The 20,692-nt window shown below is 38.2% G+C and overlaps 1 protein-coding gene across 3 annotated transcripts in view; it reads left to right on the top strand.

Annotated features, from left to right (window-relative positions):
• BMPR2 (bone morphogenetic protein receptor type 2) overlaps nt 1-20,692 on the top strand; it is a 103,036-nt gene that overhangs the window by 64,425 nt on the left and 17,919 nt on the right. For all 3 annotated transcript variants that reach the window (XM_008931099.3, XM_029959529.1, XM_018071608.2), the window contains 3 exons: nt 15,934-16,044; nt 16,480-16,571; nt 18,591-18,821. In XM_008931099.3, the coding sequence (XP_008929347.2) occupies nt 15,934-16,044; nt 16,480-16,571; nt 18,591-18,821 (434 nt within the window). The remainder of the gene's footprint in view (nt 1-15,933; nt 16,045-16,479; nt 16,572-18,590; nt 18,822-20,692) is intronic.

Below are 20,692 nucleotides of genomic sequence, written 5' to 3' on the forward strand. Positions count from 1 at the left end.
CACATTTATTAATTTGAAAGAAATCAATATATTAATTAGTCTTAAAATCTGACTTACTGAGTTTTACCTTATTTCAGTTTATTTGTGTAGTACACTTCTAAACATTAGCTGTATAGATATGTCTAGAGGGGAGAAGTTAAGAATTCAATCTCTAAGGGCAAGGAAAGATACTGAGAGAAGCGTGAAGACTTTCTATTGCCTTAGCTTTTCTTTTTTTTTTTTTTTTAATGGAACTTTAGCATTTTTTCTCTTATTTTAGAGTAGAAAGGTAGATCTGATATTTTCTGAGAAGTCTGAGGAAGGACTTTTTCTAAGACATCAATACCAAGTTGCAGAGAGATAGGAGATTGTGATCCAGCTCTTTTAAATTCCTTTGAAGGTTTCAGTGAGGTGGATTCAGTGTTTAAGCACTACAGTTTTGTGCATTTGTTTTAAAGGTTGAGCCTACAAAATACTGCATATATGTTTCTTGGCATTAGGCCAATTATCTCCTAAAAGTTTGTGAAATCTCTATGAGTGATATTAGACAGATTTGACTTTGGCCTGGATTTTTGCCTTCCTTTAGACTGGTGGCATGAGGCTCATTTAGAAACTGCTAGTCTGAGACTAGCAAAAAATTCCCTTTTCAGACATTCATATTGACTTCAAAACTATATATACTTTGAGCAGGAGTGTAAGGTATCCTTGCCTCCTGTATAAAAACACTTCTCACTTTTGTAATGCTGTGTGTTGGGAAATAGGTGTGTTGGAGCTGTGAAGTGAAAGTGATTTTTTTTTTCTATGCCGAATAAAAATATTTCTATTTATCTTTGAGTGATGGTTCAGAACCCTGTCTGTCAATCTGGATGTGTTTGTCTGAAGGAATACCCAGCTGATATGTGTTCTAGACAGCTGGACCATCTCTATGGAACCACTGAGATCACTGTTGCTTGGTCATAGTTCTGTTTCTCCTATTAAAGCATTAACTCACTCTAAAAGTAGCGATGTGGGATGCACAAATAGAATTTTAAACCCCAATGAATTAGTACAAATGTTGTAAAACACAAACACAATTTTTATATGTGTATTCTTTTGACCTGGGAGGTTTTAGTGTTTAAAAAACTAAAACTGAAACAACGCACACACAAAAACTTCAGAAAGAAGCAAAACCCAAAACCATCCTCCAGCAGAAAAAACAGACAAAATAACCCACAGGCACGGAGAAAGTACCCACATTCACACCAACATGAACTCGTGACAGGTAGGCATCCAAACTGCAGCAAATACAAATTGGTTATATTCTAACTGCTGTTCTGTTTTCCTCCATTTCTATTCTCTGAGGATAAAATTGCAGTGAGTAAGGCAAAATGGATGATGCTGTCTGAGCCGCAGTGAATTACACAGAGCCATGTTCTTCCTTTGAATGCAGGTCCGGACACTGCTGCTCCACAATGCTGTGGGAAAGCAGAGAACACTTGGTGAAAACTTACTGCAAAATAAAGCATGTAAAGCCACAGGAATCAGTAATAGATGAACATACAGAAGATACTCAAGCTGTTGTTTGGAAAGTTTTTTTAATGACTCTGAAGAGTAATGTGAGTCCCTCTGCCTTTATCAGCACTGTTAGCAGATGGATGGTGCACTTGTTACCTGTGCAGGGGAAGGTGGGCCGTGCCCCCCACCACACGTGGGTTTGGGGGAGCAGAGCCCTGCCCACACCTGCCTTAGACACTCCCAGCTGTGGAGCCATTCACAGCATCTTCGGAGCAAACTAAAAATGTGCGGGGGTGGAATAAACACAGGCTGTAAACCAAAAGCATTACACATCTCTGAGTGCTGTGCCAGGCACTCTGGGAGGGATGCTGTTCCCAGGCCTCAGAGCTCCTGCCAGCAGAGCTCCTACAGGCACAGTGGGAGAGCCAAGGGAGGTGTGGGCTGACCCTGCTCAGCTTTGGAGGGTTAGATAGGAGACAACTTCTGTCCAGCACTAAGAGGATAGTTAGTGAGTAATAACACTGGGAGAGGATGCATAAAGGAAAAGGTTTTAAACTAATTTAAGATTTCAGTGTATAGCTCAGGTATGCTAACATTAGTTTTCCTGTTTTTATACAGTTAAATGTTTTTGGGAATTTTGGGGGGTTTTTGTTTCGAGTTGGATTTTTTTTTTCATGGAGGATTTTTTTTATGTTATTTTAATTAAAACTGAAAACATCAAGCTCTGCTGTGGGGAGAAAATTTTTGTAATAGTCTTGGAGTGTTAGATACCTGCTATGAAAACAATAATAATTAAATATTGCTAATGGGGGAAGACTCATAAATTATGAATCCTTAATTTCACTAGATATTCCAGAATAAACCAAGTGAAATAAGGTACTAAAGATATCAGTCTGAACAGGTTCTCCCAACTCTGCTGACCTTGATCCTACACTGAACTAGTGTGTAATCTGTAGGAGACTACTCAGAGCAGGGAGTGGAGGTGAGCACAGTCCTACATTTAGGAAGAGTCTGTCTGTCACCATGCTGTGCTTGCTGTGGAACAGAAGTTTCCTATAAAATGAGGGAGCACAGCACTAAGTATTTAATTAGCTGAGGTCATATGTCACCTAAATGTTCATCAAAGATATGTGCATTTTATGCCTGCACACTTTACATGTGAATTTATAAGTTGATATTTGAACATAAACTGGTAAATTTGGAGTTTCTTCTAGCAGCCTGTATAAGAATTAAAATTACCACTTTTTAGGAATTTAGAATTTCTGCTTAAACACAACCTGATGAGTAGCTTAGCACACCCAGGGCCACAGTGATGACAGAAGTATGACATGAATTTCTTCACTGCCTTAATGTATTTGTAATCATTGTAATAGGTTATGTCAGTAGCAGTGTCTTATTCCCAAAAGTGCTGTTGGCACAATGCTGGCTTGTGGTATGATGGAGCCCTTGAAATGAGATTAGAAAGCAGGCTTCTAGGTGGTTATAAAATGAAACAGTTACCAGGTAGGTGCTGTTAACAGCAAGGCTTTTTCCTCTGAGAAGCAAATATGTTCTTGCAAATGCTGTCATCTTCCAGCTGTAATGTAACTGTGTTTTGATTGTTTGGTAGAAATGTGCTCAAGTACTTGACAACTTGCTGTATTATTTCAGTGAACTGGGCTCCTGACAGACCTCTCCTGGATTTGAAACCTTTAAGCAAAGGGAAGTTAAGGAAGAAAAATAGAAAGTGTATTTTGTAAGCATCATGGAACTCAGAGAACACTCGGATTTCCTTTTTGAAAGGATAGATTGGGAAACAGAACTCCTGTCTAAAACAGTAATAGGACAGTACCTGCTCAGAGGCATAACTGGTGTGATTACCTGTCAGTTGTTAGAAGGAATAAGCAAGGAAAACAAGCAAAAAAAACCCCAGAAAACAACCAACCACCAAACCATAGTTCAGGCTGAAAGGAAAAAGTTAATCGTCAATCATAAATTCTCATTTTTTGTCCTGGTTATGCATTTTCACTTTGATGGAGCTTATAGTGATTGAGGATGTCTTAAATTTTGAGCAACCAAACAAGTGTATATTGAGTGTCTTCACTGAAGTGTAGAAATGCTTTGATGGTGTCCAGTTGGAAAACAGCAGAATCACTTGAAAACCTCGGCTATGGCTGCATGTATTTTGTGATGGGTTAAAGCAGGAACACCTGTCAGGAAGAAGTCAGTGTCAAGTTTAACTTTATTTTTTTATTTCACAAAAAAAAGGTTTCTACTTGTTTAATGAGACTTGAGGTTTTTGCCTTTCATTTAACAGGATTTCATGGTACAGTCAGGATTTGAGTAAATCGGATTGACAGGAGACTTCTTTGTATTCAATTTTTTAAAAGGTTGCTTTTTCCATTCTAATTTCTACAGTATCTGTGTAAATAAGTGTCTTATGAGCATATCAGTCTCAGACTTATGGTTTAATTGTACAGTGTCATTAAAACAGCTGAAACCGATGCTCAGGGCTGTGACAGGTTCAGGGATTGATTTCAGAAAATTTTTCATTATGTGGAATGTATGTATAAAGTAGAAAAGTTACAGAAGCCGTATCACTCACTATGTAAAAGTTTTATTCAATCTGTGAAATTAATCTAGCGATCATGCAGATTCCAACATCATTAGCAAGTCACTTTCATAGGATTATGAAATGTCTCCTCTGACCTATTCAGATTTGTGTTGAAATATTTATTCCTGGTTTGAAACAAGTTTGTTACTGTAGGGCAGACAGAACGTGTTATACAAGTGAAGTCAGCTGTAACACGAATTGATAGCTTTGATACCAGCCTTTGTACTTGATTGATGTATATTTATTTTGGCAGGGATGTTGCCTTAGATATGGTCCTTCCTCCCTTCCCATGGTCTCCCCGTTGGCTTCCGTCCCCAGCTCCCTGCTCGGCATAACCGTGGTTGTGCAGCACAGCTGTCGGGGCACTGCTGGGCTGGAACAGGCACCTGGGAGTAGGAGGCAAGGGATGCCTGAGCTGGCACTTGTGCTGCGAGGAACGAACATCAAACGATGTCTGTATTTCATCTGAAATCAAGTACTTAGATCTGTAGAAGGATTTTGCATAAGTGCAAACTAAGGATTACTATTTATCATTATTGCCTTTTTCATCTTCGTGTTATTATAAAGTAATCAGAATAACCTTTGAAGTTAGGGAAGGTACTGTTTTTCCCATTATATAACTAGCTAACATGAAGCACAAAGAGGCAAAGTAACTTACCTAAGATCAGGCTATTCAGTAGCAGAGCCAGAAACACCATCTGAGTTTCTTTTTGTTTTATAATTCAAGTTCTGGAAATTTTTTCTTTCCTTTAGGAAAAAAGAAAGGTCATTTACGCATATGTGACGTGCACTTGTGTACCCTCATACAGGATGCAGTTTTCTGTTTGAAGAAGGTCGCTCCAGCTGGTGCCTTGGAAACAGAAGCTGTGTGTCAGTGGAGCCTATTGATTTTGCTGGGGTCCTCCTGAGGTTAAAGCCTTTCTCCTCTCTGGGCCATTCTCACTGTTTCAGCTTCTGCCCTGCCCAGCGCTGGCCCTGCTGCCTCCTCTCGTCTCTGTTGGCCTTGTCAGGTTTCCACAGCCTTTTCTGTCCTTTATTTCGCTCTGCTCGAGGATGTCTCCAAATCGCTGCATCTCGTACCTGTGAAGTATCTTTGAGGAAGAGGTTCTTCCTGCCTGGAATGCAGCTGAATCTCTATTTAAGCAAGGACAGGACAGAGGGAAGGAGCCATTGCTAAGGCCTCTCAGCTGTGGAGGAAAGGTGGCTTTCAGCAGGAGGCAGGAGAGGTTCAGCTGCTCCGCTGCCCTCCTCCGCTCCTGGCATGGACACATGGAAGAGAAATGTAACGATTATTGTTATCTTATAGTTACAGAAGACTTTTAAAATATTTTTGAAGTCCTAGAAAAAGAATCTGGTAAAAGTTAGAAATTATATGTCCATGTACAGATGATGACTGGGGAAAATAAAAGAGAATGAGGGAGGATTAATGGGAAAATGGGACATGTACTGTCATGTTAGACCCTCTCCTAAACCATGATAGAAAGAGCTGGAGCAGATGCATACCTTTTGGAGTACCACAGGCATTATTTGAATTGGCATTAGCCAGACAAACACAGTCTTTAGTAATTGTGAATGTTTCTAACATATCAGACAGATTTAACTCACAGATCTGTAGCACAGACTTTCAAATTTAAAATTACAAGCCCTTTTGCATATGAGAATTTACACTATACTGAGTTGTACTGGAAGTATAAAAAATGTTCTTGAATTAAAGCAAGTAGGAAAAGTTAAGTTTTAGTACTAAAATACTTGCTACGCTTGAGGATTACAGTTGAGGATTACAATATTAAGCTGATTTAGGGCATGAGATCTGAAGTACTAGGACATAAACCAAAAGTGCAATGAAAGGTTTTGTCAGAACTTGTTCTCACTCTGTTTGTATTGATCTTGGGTTTACACTTGAAACAGGTTGGCTGACTAAAATTTTGCTATAATTCAGATTTCACTGCATGCTTAGGGAAATGATTTTGAAATCAACACTCTGTGCAGTCATATCCATTAGATCAGTTCATTCTTCGTTGCCTGTTGCTAAGGTTGACAGGAGAAGAGTATTCCTGCACCTCAGAGGTGTGCAGCGTTATTGAGAGGACATGAGTGCTCGTTGTCCCTGCCCACAGCGGAGGGGAGCGCAGAGCTGGCAGTGGGCAGGAGCGGCATCGGCCTCACTGCCCGTAAACAGGCACCCGCCGTTCCTCCAGGGTGCACCCAGCAAGAACCTGCTGGGACAGGCCCGGACATCCCACACTGCCTGGGCTTGGCTCAGCCTTCCCACTGAGCAAATGGCTGGCAAGGGGGGGACCTGGCTTTGTAGGAGCGAGGGGAGCACGGCCGACTGGTGAACAGCGTTCCGGGGCTTCAGCACTCTCGAAGACTTGGAATTTGCGGGCGCATGGGATCAGAGCTGCCTTTTCTGAAAGATGAGGGGGGTTGGTTGCTTGCTTACCCATACAAAAATAGGCGTTTCAGTGTTTTGATGTAATTTTTTGGGCTCTGTTTTTAGCGCCTGGGAACGTTACAAACATGAAATATGCAGCCATTGAGCCTGTTGAATTTAAAAGAACTTCAAATGTCTTTAAAGAGGCTCTCCGAAGTGCTCATTTTTTTCCATTGCAGCATATGTATTTTTTGATCCAGTGTTTTACAGAAGCTGGAAGTGTGCCATTATGGTAAAGCTGGTGTTGCTGTTCGGTTTGATAAGCAGTAAGTCCTGTCGGTCCAAGATTAATATAAGGGAATAATGGAAAGGTTGTTCTCAGCCTTTTTATTAAAAACATTTCTCTGACTGTTTTATTTCAGTATGGAAGATGTCCCCAGTATGTGGTTAAGTGCTCAAATAAGCTCTCAGTTACACTTGAAGGCAAGGTTGAGGTGCACTCAAAAGTAGTTTGCCTATGGAAGCGAGGTATTTCTCTTATCTCTCTAGTAATCAAATATTTATTGATATATAGGGAATTTCAGAGAAAATAATCTAAATTTATTTTTGTGATTGAATTGCTATTTATTCTACATACATCATGATTATGAGGGTCTATTCAATAGTGTTAGAAATAACACTGAAGATCCCTGAACTCACAGAAGAAAAGGCAGAACAGGAAGTTTTGTTGGGTTTTTACGAACTTGTGAATTCCTTCTGTACAAATGTGACAAGCTTCTAATTCACCTCTTTGTATCTAGTTATCAAAGAAAGAGCAGGTAGGGATTGCATAACCCACTTCCCTGCCAAGAAATTACCACTCATACTTCATTTTTAAGTTTCATGTATCAGTACAACCTTCAGTATTCAAAATGAACAAACAAGACCAATCTAATCCCCACAGCCTGGCTCCAGACTGGGTGCTTGGGGGCAGCCAGTTCACCAGAGGAGGACAGAGATGCTGGAAGGGATTACACCTCTTGGACTGCCTTGACTCAGGGACAGCGAGGGAGCCCTCCTCTTCAACACAAAGCTCAAGTACAAATTGCATTTTCCAGCAGCAGATTTTTGAAAGAGATCTGCCCACTGAAACGCTGCCATCACGAGTGACTGACTTCTAGCTGTAGCAGGATTTCTCTGGAGCATGTTATGGGAAATAGATTTTACAGCCCAAGCTGCATGATGTTTTCAGGCATTCAGTGAGGAGGCAGATGGGATCTGTGGTGCATGGTTGCCAGGTTGTGATGTTACTGCAAGTCTCACGAGAGACTGGTGCTTTCTTACAGTCCAGGTTCCACACAGTGATGCAATTATGTGAAAAATGGATTAAAATTTTAGCTCTCCTGAAAAACATGAAAAGATGTGTCACAAAGGACACCCCATGACAATAAGTATATAGGATTTTATATAAAAAGTATAAAATATGATGATGCTAAGTGCAAAGTGGAAGCATATTGGTGACCGTTTAAATCTTTTCTTCAAATGTTGGAATGATTGGAAGCAAGTGCAGATTTTCTGTTTCATCCAAGCCAGTAGACTAAAACCAGAGATTTCTCTTAAGTCTGGGGAAAACATCCATTTTCAATTATGAATGAAAATTGCCTTAGAGTTACTGGTTGGCAGGATTATTCTGTTAAAGAATGTTGCACCATCTCCCACAAAATACGCAGTTCCCGTTGTGTTTTTCATCTACATGAGCACCAAGTGCTCAGTCCTCTTCCATAGAAGTTATCTTGCTAACTTCATTGTGCCTTCAAGTGCCTTCAAGAATTTTATGTGAAATAGTGTTCATTACCTTAACTTTGGTTAAAGTACTGAAGGTGGTCACGTTGATAGGCATCAGATACTTACATTTTATAATTCTGTTACAAAATTTGGGCATGGATTTTAATTGTATTAATTATTTGTCAAGTACTTACAGAAGGATGCAGCCTTATTTCTCATGTACAGGCTCATAAATCAGAATTAGGATAATAGCTGTTTTAAAACATGCACATGTCAAAAGTTAGATAAAGATGTTTAAGGAATAAAGATGTTTAGGAAACGCTATCTTTATTCTTTTCATCATTCTTAGCAATGCAGAGGTTTAATGGAAAACTGGCAATAGCTCCTGCTGGATTTCATTGTAAAGGCCTGTAGAACACAACTTTTAAGGTATTCCAACCTTGTAGTTCCAGCTTAACTAAAATGTAGATTTAAATGCATTTAGTTAAATTGGTGTAGAAGGCCATGTGATGGGATTCTTGAATTATATGATAGTCTGATCTATGCCCATGATATTTTTGTGGACACTATCTTTTTAGATATCTTTTGGTATCTTTTCAGATACTGTTAACCTACCAACATAGTTTTTTGTTACAAGTTATCAGCTTATTTTTTTTCTTTCACATTTTCTTCCCCATACTGAATAAATTCAGGATTTACATAAAATAGTCGGAGTCATTTTGGTATAGTGTTTATATTGGAGGCTTTCTTGTCAGTTGGTCTGATGTGATGAAGACTGAACTCTCTTGCTGCAGGACAGAGGTTCAGAAATGAGGCAGTAGTCAGTTGTTTGGAAAGAAACGTTGATTACTGTCCAGAAAAGAAGAGAGAAAAAGACCTGATGAAGTGTTTTGGTTTGGTTGGAATGTGCTGCCAGAATGCAGTTAGGGATGCATATTCTACATGTTGTAGAGGATTCCTAGAACATGTTTAATATAAGCTTTGTGTAGACGAAACAGATAAACAGATTGTGATTGAGATCTGTGGGCCTTTGGAAAAGATTGCTAAATGTATGTTTTTTCAAAGGACCATGATCTTACCACTGTCATGAAAGTCATGCCACTGTGAAAAGCAATGTGACTTCAAAATGAATTAAATACACTTGAAAGGTCTCTTTTCTGATCTGCAGAGCATATTTGCAGTCATCTGCAGCTGAAGGCCATATTGCCCCCACACTGCAGCCTTCCATCTCATGCTGCGTTGGTGACTGAACCATAAGCTTCTCCTCATCCCTCTGATCTCATCCTCAGTATCATTAAGATTCCTTAATGGAAGAGCAACTTCTGCAACAGATTGGCAATGAACATATTGAACCTATCACATCAAAGAAATAGTTGTAGAATGGCATGAAGACTCTGCTTCTTTTTAAAGTGATCTGTATGGGCAGATCTGTATGGGCAGATCTTTGAGTCTCTGTGTAATCTTGCTGGCTTTGATCAGAGTCCATACAGCTGCAGTTGTTTTGAAAAATCAGATGTTACTGTTGTGCTGTGAAGGTTAAAGGATGGTGTTTTCCTTGCTTGTTCGAGACTAACACTGCTACTTACTTGTGATTTGGCAAATTAAATAAACATTAGTATTTTGGTACATATCAGCTGTAAGACCACTTGGTTTCTGATACACAGCTACCACAAATTCTGTTGGAACATAGGTAGTTATTTTCAAAACTGATTTTAATTATATAGAATAATTGTATGTTTCTCTAAAATGTTTTTATACAATGCTTCTCTAAACTTAAATACACACATATATTTTCTAGAATTATTTACTACTGTGTGACAGATACACAGCTGTGAGTCATTTACATGAAGAGTAGGCAGATTTCTGAAAATGGAATAAAAAGCTTTAATAGCAATATAGAGATCTGGTGGAAATTTATGTGCAAATGTCCTTTATTATATGATCACCACCATGTAAATATATAGCTTTGAAACAACATTCTAAAGCCTAAGGTTTCATATTCAAATGTTTAAATATTGAAAGGAAACAATGTCATTGCTTACACAGTTTCAAGGCCATATCCTTTTGTGTGTTTATGTTGGGATACAGCCTTTAATTACACAGTCAAATTTTTCCCCTTGGGATTCCTAGTTTTTCAACTTGGTTAACACTTGCTGCCTTTTCTCGTGGCTGTCTTAAGATGTATCATCCTAACAGTGATCTGTGTAGTGTCCCGGGGAGCTCTTTGGCCATCGCGATGTAAAACCTTTGGTGTAGTAGCAGAGAGAACTTTTCTGGACAGCTTGCAGCTGTTATGAGGAGGAGGCTACCCTTCCTTCTCCTCATTTTCCATTCTCTTCATACATTCTGAATTCAGTGCTAGTATCAGAGCAACAATGTGCTGAACAGTGAAGTAGGAAATACAAAAACTGTGCATGGGCTCCTCACAGTTTGTCAGCCAGGCTGGAATATTTTACCTTCACAGCATGGACATCAGTGCTTGAACTGACACAGTAACGGTAGTGGTGGTGAGTTAGTTCATGCTTTACCTAGACTGGCGAGGGAGGGAAGATATATGGGGGGTGTGGGGGAACTGAGGGGATGGTTGTCTGCAGGTTTCACAGTATTTGCTGACGGGAAAGGAAGCTAGAAGAGTCACACATCCCCTCTCTGGCTCCCAGAAAGGAGTTCCGTATATTTACAGACTCTTTTGCCGTTGGCTGCTGTTACCTGGTTTTGTCTGTTTTCTCAGAATGTTCTTTCATCATAGGATAAATGCTAATTTTAAAGTATGGAAACAGGAAGCATAAAAAAGAGGCTTTAATTTTTGAAAGTTAAATTACAAAGAAATAAAAGAAGCTTTTTCAAGCATAGGCACAGATTGGAATACTTTTGCATTAATTAATATTACAAGCTTGCGTTTAGGGTGGATGAGTTAATTTGAAGGAAAAACACTGTTCTTCCTGATGCCATTAGCACTGTTAATATTCTTCATTCTGTGTCATTCCTGGAGAAGGCTAGGAAGGCAGCAGTTGAACAATCTCCATGTGCAGCAATATAGAAGCTTAATTTTAAAAACTTAGTTTATCAAAGATACTGTATAAGTGCTTGGAAACTATTATGGCACTGATGCCTGAGAAAAGAGAGAGAATGCCTAATGTGTAGAAGTGCCTGCAGGAAGTATCCCACATGCAGGACTGGGTTCAGCCAGATGACTCACATCTAACCGAGTGCTAGAAGCATTCCCCTTCACGTCGTGCTCTGAAATACATTCCCAATTATTTGTGTGTACCTTGGACAAAATTCTCTCCATACACAAGGGGTGTTATACTTGGGTTTTTGGAGCCCAAAAATAAGCTCTTGCTTGATGATGAGGTCAGGATGCTTCTGGGAATGGTGGCTTGTTGGTTACCAGCTGCTCCCCAGCCAGGAGGAGGTTGTCTCTGTTAAAGAGTCATGCTTTGTTTCTTTTTCTGATTTAAAAAAGAAAAGGAAAAAAATACTTATGCTGTTTGCTGTCATATTTGTTTGTGATGGGATTGGTGGACTTCAGTAAAATGCTGACTGCTATCAGAATTACTGGCAAAATGTTTCAAGGTAGAAGAGTGTATGTGCTGGGTTGTCTTCTAAATGGCTTCTTCATACTGTTGCTTGTGGAGTCGGTAGCCCTGGGAACGGTGCTCTCCTTTCCCATCCAGCTGGGACAAGATATTGACTGTTAGGGTGTTTTGGGCCTTCCAGTGGTTTCTCTTGGTTTTAATTTTTTGTTGTGGCAGATCAGGGAGCCTAAATTGAAGCTGGAAATAAAAACCTCACCTGTACTTAGCAGTGAAACAAGCACTGCACTAACCTTGCTTCCAGTTACAGTAATGTAACCTGAGGAAGCTCTGCCAATATCTTCTGTGAACAAGTGTAGGTAGAATTTGCTCCACAGTCAACTCCTTAATCATTGGATTTTCTAGAGTCTGCAGCTAATTCTGCTCATTATGCCATTAGGTTTTTTATGTTAGACATTAGTTTAGGAATAATACTGAGATACCAGCACTTCCAGTCTGAGATTTGAAGCCAGTGTTGGACAATTTGTTTTTAATTAATTTCGTATTTGTCACTAAAGAAAAGCCCAAATATTGATGATGATTCCGAAAACTAAAATGAGATTCTTGAGTGGTTGTTATGAATGTTTAAAGTGAGTTTATACAGTGACATGGTGAAAAAATACAGAAGCTGTATGGCAGGGGTCCAGGCATTGTAAATAATAAAAACAGAGTCCACTGTTTCAGACCAAGAAAGTCTTACTTCAGAAAAATTTGTTTCTGCACTGTAATGCATCTGGAACTGTTGATAGGAGATGTAATATCAAATAAACTTTCATATTGAATGTTCTAATTGTAAGAAATCGTGGTTGTTTCAGCCAGGGCTATAAATTCATGGAAGAAAGCATGAAAGGAAACTTCTATAGATTTTATATCCTTGTTTCAGCAGTGCCTTGCTTAAAGGTCAGTGATTACTTTTATTGACCCACACTGATGTGTCTTTTGGTGACTTAGTTAAAATGCATCTCCAAATAATACCAAGAGAAATATGACTTTTGTGCATATGTATATATAAAATATGTATTAATTACTTAGAAGTAGATAAAAGAGGAAATGTAAACCCTGCAAATGCCTTGAGAGGTCCTATCTGGGTTTGGCTTCTTATCTAGGTGTTTAAAAGTAAGTATGGTGTAAAAGAGTAAAGATGACATATAACCAAAGAAAAAAGATGGATTGATAAAATTATTGAGTTAATAAGAGTTTTTTTAAGCTTTGGAAGGTTTTAAAGCTGAGCAGATAAGTGACATAGCCTTTTTGTTCTATTTAAGAAAGATTGATAATCTGACAACATTACAAAAGTTATTGTTGTACAAAGCAGATAAGGGTGGATAGAAATAACACATTTGTGGGGGTTTGGGAGCTGTCTGGGCTTTTTGTCATTATGGGTTTTTTTCTGCTTTTCTCTTTATGTAGATTTACAAGCAAAAGATAGTAAAACTGTCCTTGCTGGGAAATGACTGGCTGTCACATGCAGTGTTTTACTCACTCATACTGTTTTGAGCTGCATCTTACCATTCCATTGAGATGTTCATTTACACTTACTAAGAAATTTGTAGTTATTCTTAAATTTATAAATGTTGTTCAACAACCTGACAGTAGTAACTCGCACTGTAGGACTGACTTGGCTGTTGGAATGTTGACAATGTTATTTTAAAATATTTATAAGAATTGAAAATTAGTGCAAGATTAGCCAATCTAAGATTCATTAAGAAACAATTCTGCTTAAAAAAAAAATATTCTTTTCTCTTGAAGGCCAGGGAGATTCTTTGAGGTTACCTGATGACTGCACAGCTACCCACTAAAGAGAAAAATCCCCTAGAGAGGATAGTACAGCAAGGAAGGAGAAAGCAAGATCGTTTTTCTTTGTATGTTTTTCTACTGCTGATGGGCACAAAACATTTTTATCTAGAGATTTTCTAGTATCTCTTCAACCTGCATAATGCCACCATTCACAGGCTTCTATGGGAGGTGTGCCAAGGCAGCCAGAGCTGCTGAAGAACCTGTTGCTCGGGATGCCCTTGCCCTGGGCTATGCTAGGACTGGAGGAGCAGCAAAATCCCACTCCAGGATAGAGGAGGGCCCTCCTGATGGAGGCACGTTGTTAACCCTTTGATTGTACAACAAACTAAAGCAGAGCAAGCAAACTCAGGCATCAGATACCATTTGGCAAACAGTGGTGGAAATGATTACTGGTTACTTGGCAATGGGAAGGTTGCAAATGGCTGTGCTCTGGTTGTGTGGTCAAAGGAAATACAGCTGAGATTATAGCAAAAAGGTCAGTCTCTCACAACCTGCATCTTCTTAGTACACGCTAGGCACTGTCTTGAACTGATGCAAAACCTGCCACATTTAATATATATTTTAAAAGATAACCCAATAACATGTAAATTCCATTCATAAAAATAGGAAAGTCAGAATTACCATTTCCCTGCTAGCAGTTACTCAGCTTCTTATATTTGTGTAATGTTTCATAAAGCTTTGTATGGTGCAAGTTTCCTTTATGATGTTGTGTTTTTTAATATATATGTATGTGTATGCTTTGAATTCATAATTTAGGTGACAGTTGTAATGTGAATCTTTTAGTCTCCTCGCAGTGGAAGTCGGAGCTCTTATTCCGCATTACAGTGCACTGTGGCGATAACTTACTCTCTTAGTGAACCAAAACCAGTAGTGATGGTATTTCTTTTGACAGAACAAATTTAAATTTGATGGTGTTGTGATTATCACAAGCTCCTTTTATTTAAATGGTGTATCAGATATGAGCTGCATGTTGGTTTTGATAGGTGATTTTTCACATACTTCTGTCACAGCTGAAAATCTCTCTGGTATTCTGTTTTACCAGCTTTTTATTATTTTCCCTTGGCATTATGGTTATGTAAGAATGGAAGTTGTTTTCTTTTAAATTTGCTTTCTCTTCTTATCTAGTTCTCTTGTGTCTGTCAACACTGGGCGTTTGAATAAGTGAATCATGTTTAATTTCTTTTAAATGCAATACAAGAAAAGGGAAGTTATCAGTTTATTCAGCTAGTGTAGACTGGGATAAATTGTATTTCAGTCTCACCTAAAAATTTATCCAGTGTTTAAGTCTTGAGTGCATTTTGTATTTTGTGGTTTTAGCATAGTTAGGTCTCATTACAGTCTTTTAAGGAGTACTTTTTGCAATATATAAGACAAGTTTAAACATAGTTCCCAAACTTGGCTTTGAAGCCAAAGTAAATGAGGTCTTGTAGGGCCACATTCCAGTGATTCTAACATCAGAAGAGTATCTGCACTAATAAATTGTTATATTAAAAGGGCTAGATTTTTGTGTGTCTGCAAAAAGCCGGACTGGGGTCTGACACGGGCAAGCTTTAAGCTCACTGTTCAAGATGCTAACAAATCTTTTTATGAAATCTTTTTTCCCCACTGAGGGGAAAAAACCCACAAACCCAAAAAAACCCAAACCTGAAAAAGCAAGATACATTTTGACAACAAATCAAATGCTATTTCAAAAAAGGCTCAATAAAACTAATTATTTAATTTTGTTGAGTGTTTTATTTTTTCAGGTTTTCTAATACTCTGCTATAGTCAGTGGAGATACCTCTGTCTTTTTGTGAATTGAGGAGTGAGAATTATGCCAAAAATTAGCTGAGCACTGACATAAATCAAAACCCCAACGTATTTTGAAATATTTGCATAAGTGGACTTATGTATGTTGTATATATTTGAATGCAAAACATTCAGCATTCATCACATTTGCAGCACAATTAGCAAACTCTTTTAAGATTTTCATCCTGGGAAAAACAATTAAAAAGCCTTGTAAAGGTTACAAACTTGATTCATACAGGAAACTGGATTAAGGCACAGATAGCAGAGCAGGACTGCATCAACTTGGCCTTGTATGGCTGGGCTGAACTTTGCCAGATCAAAATTCACTTTCTGCTGTCGGTGCCTCTCTGTACAGGGCGAGGGAAGACTGGGAAAAGCTGTTGATGAATGTGCTCAGCTGTGTTTTCTCAGCTCTTTTGCCATCCCTAGATTTTGAGAGGAAAAACAGTTTAGTGCATTGTCTTACAGTGTACATTTTTCCCCCTCACTGTTGTAATAACAATTACATGTTTATAGTGTTGATTCTTTCGAATTTACAATTAAAGAGTCCTCATCTTGTTTGCTTTCAGATTCTTCTCATTCTTTTCATCGAGATGAGACTATTGTTATTGCCCTGGCATCTGTGTCTGTACTGGCTGTTTTGATTGTTGCTCTGTTCTTTGGATACAGGATGCTTGCAGGTAGGGATTGACAGTCTTTTTGATTTTGTGTTTTTCAGTTGTTTTTTTTGGCTATTTCTCAAAGTTATACTTGTCTTCTGTTCTCTTCAAGTCCCTATTATATGCTTGTACATAATGCTCCCCTTTCTCCTCTCTGACACTTTATGGTGATATCCTTTTCATAACAGTTCAGAGGGATTTATGATTTGTCCAAGCTGGCATTTTGGGACTCATTTGTCTTCCACAAATCATCTGCTCAACACAGCTTAAGTGAGGTGGTGAACGTGCTTTATAGTTATTGCCAGTGACTTTGAGTTTTAGCAGATATCTGTAGTATATGTAGTACTTGTTATGTCCTTGCCTACAATATGTATTTCTGCCAAGTCCCAGGTAAGTTGTATTATTTTCATTTGGAGCATGTCAAAAAGGAAACTATCTGATTTGCTTCTCACCCAGGAGATCGTAAACAAGGTTTGCACAGTATGAACATGATGGAGGCAGCAGCATCAGAGCCCTCACTGGATCTGGATAATCTAAAGTTGTTGGAGGTAAATGTTCAACTCAGTTTTTAATCTTAATTTTTTTTCAATATAACACTTGTGGTCATATCATCTTTCAGGTATAGTTACAGAAATGAATGTATCAGTGCTCCTGTAATGTTTTCTTCACAGTTTAAAGAAGAAATAAAAAGAAAAAAAGAGTTCCTGCAGTTATATTATTTTGTCTGATTTTGTTAGTAATATTGTTGGAATTAGCTAGAACATGTTCTGCCTCAAGAACAAAAGAGAAACACTGGGAGGTAATTGGAATGTGCTGTATTTCAGCCTTGCATCAAAAGATCCATCTTTTTGCTTGACACCACTTGCTCTGAGTACAGTATCATACTGTAGTCATTTGGAATTCTTTAGTAACATTATTGGAATATCAAATGTAGTGTAGATAGGGCAGTATATTTCAGTAGTGGTGCATTTATGTATAGTCATTCTTCACTGTGGGGTTTGATCTATCTCCATGGCAACTAGAGGCCAACCAGAACTCTCTACTCAGCTTGGTGTTAGATGTATCATCACAAAACTGCAAGATGCTGTGCTTCTAGTTGGAATGCTTGATAGAACATATGGAATTTTAAAAAACTTTTAGCCAGAAATAAATGAGTAGAATGGCTGAGATGCAGAGAGTGGTACTTTCTTCTTTTTCCCTGTAGAAACCACACCTAGAGATGCAGACTGCAGACATGCAGTGTGGGCTGTGCTAATGGTGACAACAGACTAATCAGCAAAGAAGCTTCAGTGCCTTCTGCCAACAACAAAGTATTTGAGGCAGAGTTTACAAGAGTTTAACAATGTGTGTTTGTAGAAGTGTGCAAAGCCCCACATGAGAGTACTTGTACTGATATGCAATCTCTTGGAGAAAGCAGTGACTGCATTGGTAGAGAGATCTGCTGTGGGGTCTTCTGTCCTGTTTCTTGTATCTGAAGGAGCTGACTCCTCACCCCCAGTCATAGGGTGTTGCAGGACAAATGTCTTCATCTGTGCTTGCCTTTTGACTCTCTGTGGGTAGAACATGTTCCAGGTTTGTACCTGGAAGTGACTTGCTGCTGCTTTGCAATCCACTGACATGAAAGGACTGAGAAACGAAAAGTCTCTCCCTTAAATAATACTTTCATGTTGAAAACTTTCCTATCAGACAGTTTTATCATTTTTAGAAACATTACTTTTGTTATCCGTTCTGTTTTCCATTCCTGCTTCATTTGTAAGAAGTATTCAAAAAGTATTTAAATTTAGAAAGTAGAAAGATGGTTCATGAAATCCTTACAGTTCCTTGTATAGGTATTCCTGAAAAATATTTTAATTCAATAGGTGCTTAAATTCTTAAGTAGTTAAAATCTTTTGAGCTTTAGAAATTAGGACTTTTCCTGAAGGTGGTGCTGCATTTTGGTTTAGGGCAGAGATTGCATCTTTCTTCTTCAGTTGCCATGGAGATGGGAAAGGCCATTCTGTGAAGACTGTCTAGCATAGTGGGGGCTAGAACAAAGATTCACAGGTAGCCAGGAATTAATTGTTCCCTTCTGTTAAAACCTGTTTACCTCTTTTGGTGTGTATTTTGTTATTACTAACCTAAAAAGCACAGCTTATAAACTGTCCTAAACCTAAAATGTTTACCTTGATGTCTGTGATCTTTGGAGTGAAATAAAATTGATCGCATAAAAGCTATAAATGTTTAGTAGGCAAAAGTTTAATAAAAGAATTAACATCACAATAGACATGTATTTTATTGATTCTGTATATAAAATTGCTGAATAGATTATTTATTATATATTTACTGGCTACTCAGACTATAGATCAATTTAGTAAGACCCACACTGGCCTGTGCTGAATTTTCCAGCTCCAAACTAGCTTTTATGACAGCATTCTAATTCTGGTTTTCACTACAAAGTATTTACTATCTTCACTACTTTTATAGTGCAAGTCAGTATAAAAGTTGGCATACAATTTTTGTGGAGTGAAAACTTGGGTTTTGTCTTCATCTATTATTTAGTGAACTGATGATTGACATTTTTTTTGCAGTTGATTGGCCGGGGACGATATGGAGCAGTGTATAAAGGTTCCCTAGATGAACGTCCAGTTGCTGTGAAAGTATTTTCTTTTGCTAATCGTCAGAATTTTGTCAATGAGAGGAACATTTACAGGATTCCACTGATGGAACACGATAACATTGCCCGCTTCATTGTGGGGGATGAGAGGTTCACTGCTGACGGCCGGATGGAATATTTATTGGTGATGGAATATTACCCCAATGTAAGTGCTTCAAAGGAATCAATTGGCTTGGTTTAGGATCCTAAGAGTAGCCACATAAAAAGGATGTACTTAAGTTTTTGTCAGTGCTTTTCATTGCTCTTTCTTGCTCAGTAATGTAAAAATAATCCATATAAATTACAATTTTAATGAACCTTAATGTGGCTTACTGTAATAGTCTTTAAGATTTCTCAGTTAGTGCTACCAAACGTAGTCTTACAAATTCTTAGCTGTAGTATTTGGTCTTGGTTATGGTGCAGGTATTTTTAGTCAGTTCCGTCCTTACTCAAGAACAGAACTTGGAGAGTTGTTTTTACTTAAAAATAATTTCATAAATTTAAAACTTTTTAGTATTAAGACATTTTATCTCTCTTATGGTAGTTATGGTTAGCTGCAAATAGTGGATTTTTTTACAGTGAAATGTAATAGATCCAGTATTTTTGTCAAACTAGTTTGTGGTACCATAAATCGTGTTGCCTTTTTATTCTGTTATCTGCTGTACAGCTTTCTGTGACATACTGTATTTATTTTTCTGTACCATATACTGATGAGGTAGGACAAGTCCTAAGAAGGCAGCCTTACTTTCCAGAACCATATCTTCAAATCTCCTTAGCTAACTGAATGCTTACATCCCTTGAATTCATTGAGTTCCTAATGCTCTGTGTGTGTGTGTACACAGAGAAACAAAAATATTTTGAAAACACAACAGTATAAATCATCAAATGTAATGTATATGGGGGTTATGTATATGAAAATGCAAAAAATTACATTTTGCAATTTATCTTGGGTTTTTTTGCCTTTGTATGGGAAAGAACTGTAGTTATTCAGTAAACCATTTTTTAATGAGCTTTTTGCTCTCAAGTAAGCCAAGTCCTATTGTATTTCCTCCAGGGTGTAAAGGTGATGGCTGAAGCCTGCTCTGTTATGGCAACAGTAGGACAAAAGCTGCCTACTTGAGTAGCAAGAAGGAGCAGAACAGTGATAAGTACCAGTAATGATGGCCTGTCTTAGGGTTTTTTAGGCTCTGCCTATAGTTCTGTTGGACGTTAAATGCACACATTTAAATACATACCTAAATATGGGTATGTATTTACACACACACACATATATATATTATATACAAATTTAAGGCAGCAGAGCACAAACATATAAAGAGTATCTTAACTGAAACTTTTAAGTGAGAACACACTTGATCATGTCAGCTTGTAAGAGACAGGCATCTAAGGAGATTGCAGAGACTAGAAATGACCATAAGAAAGGTCAGTTTTGCCCATACCAGATGGACGGTGGCAAAGCACATCAGCTCTGGCAGAACAGGCTAATTTTCAAGTAATTGAGTTTAGTGAAATCAAGTGAATATTCTGCTCCTGCAAGGGTATAGCATAACTGTCTTCACAGGTGATCTGGTTTTGCTGTTTCTTGAATGAAAGGATTTTTTAGGTGAAATGTACTTTGGTTGAAAATAATGTCTCATTGCTTATATGAACAGGATCTGATTAAATGCACAGATGAGGCTTACAACATCATGTTATCAGATTTTTTCTCAATATGGTATTAAGAACAGCAAGATTAGTCTAAAATCAATCCACTGGTTGTTTGGAAGTCATTGGAAAAAGTGCACAGCAGGTGTAATTAATGCACAGTGTGATCCTTAATTCAGGAGCAGATGTTGTGCTGTATGTGGAGTTAACAGCAGAGAAGGAAGCCTGCTGTGGCAGCCTTACTAAAAGGGAATTGCAGCGTTCAAACTGGAACCATAAATCTGATTTCAAAAAGGACTAACCAATACAAGATGTACAGGTGAAATATTCCCCACCCAAAACATCATTCCCCATCAAAATACTTCCCTTCTTGGAAATAAGAACACACAAACC

The sequence above is a fragment of the Manacus vitellinus genome, unplaced genomic scaffold (assembly GCF_001715985.3).
Source record: "Manacus vitellinus isolate BGI_N305 unplaced genomic scaffold, ASM171598v3 scaffold_20_pilon, whole genome shotgun sequence".
In the NCBI taxonomy this organism is placed as follows: Eukaryota; Metazoa; Chordata; class Aves; order Passeriformes; family Pipridae; genus Manacus; species Manacus vitellinus.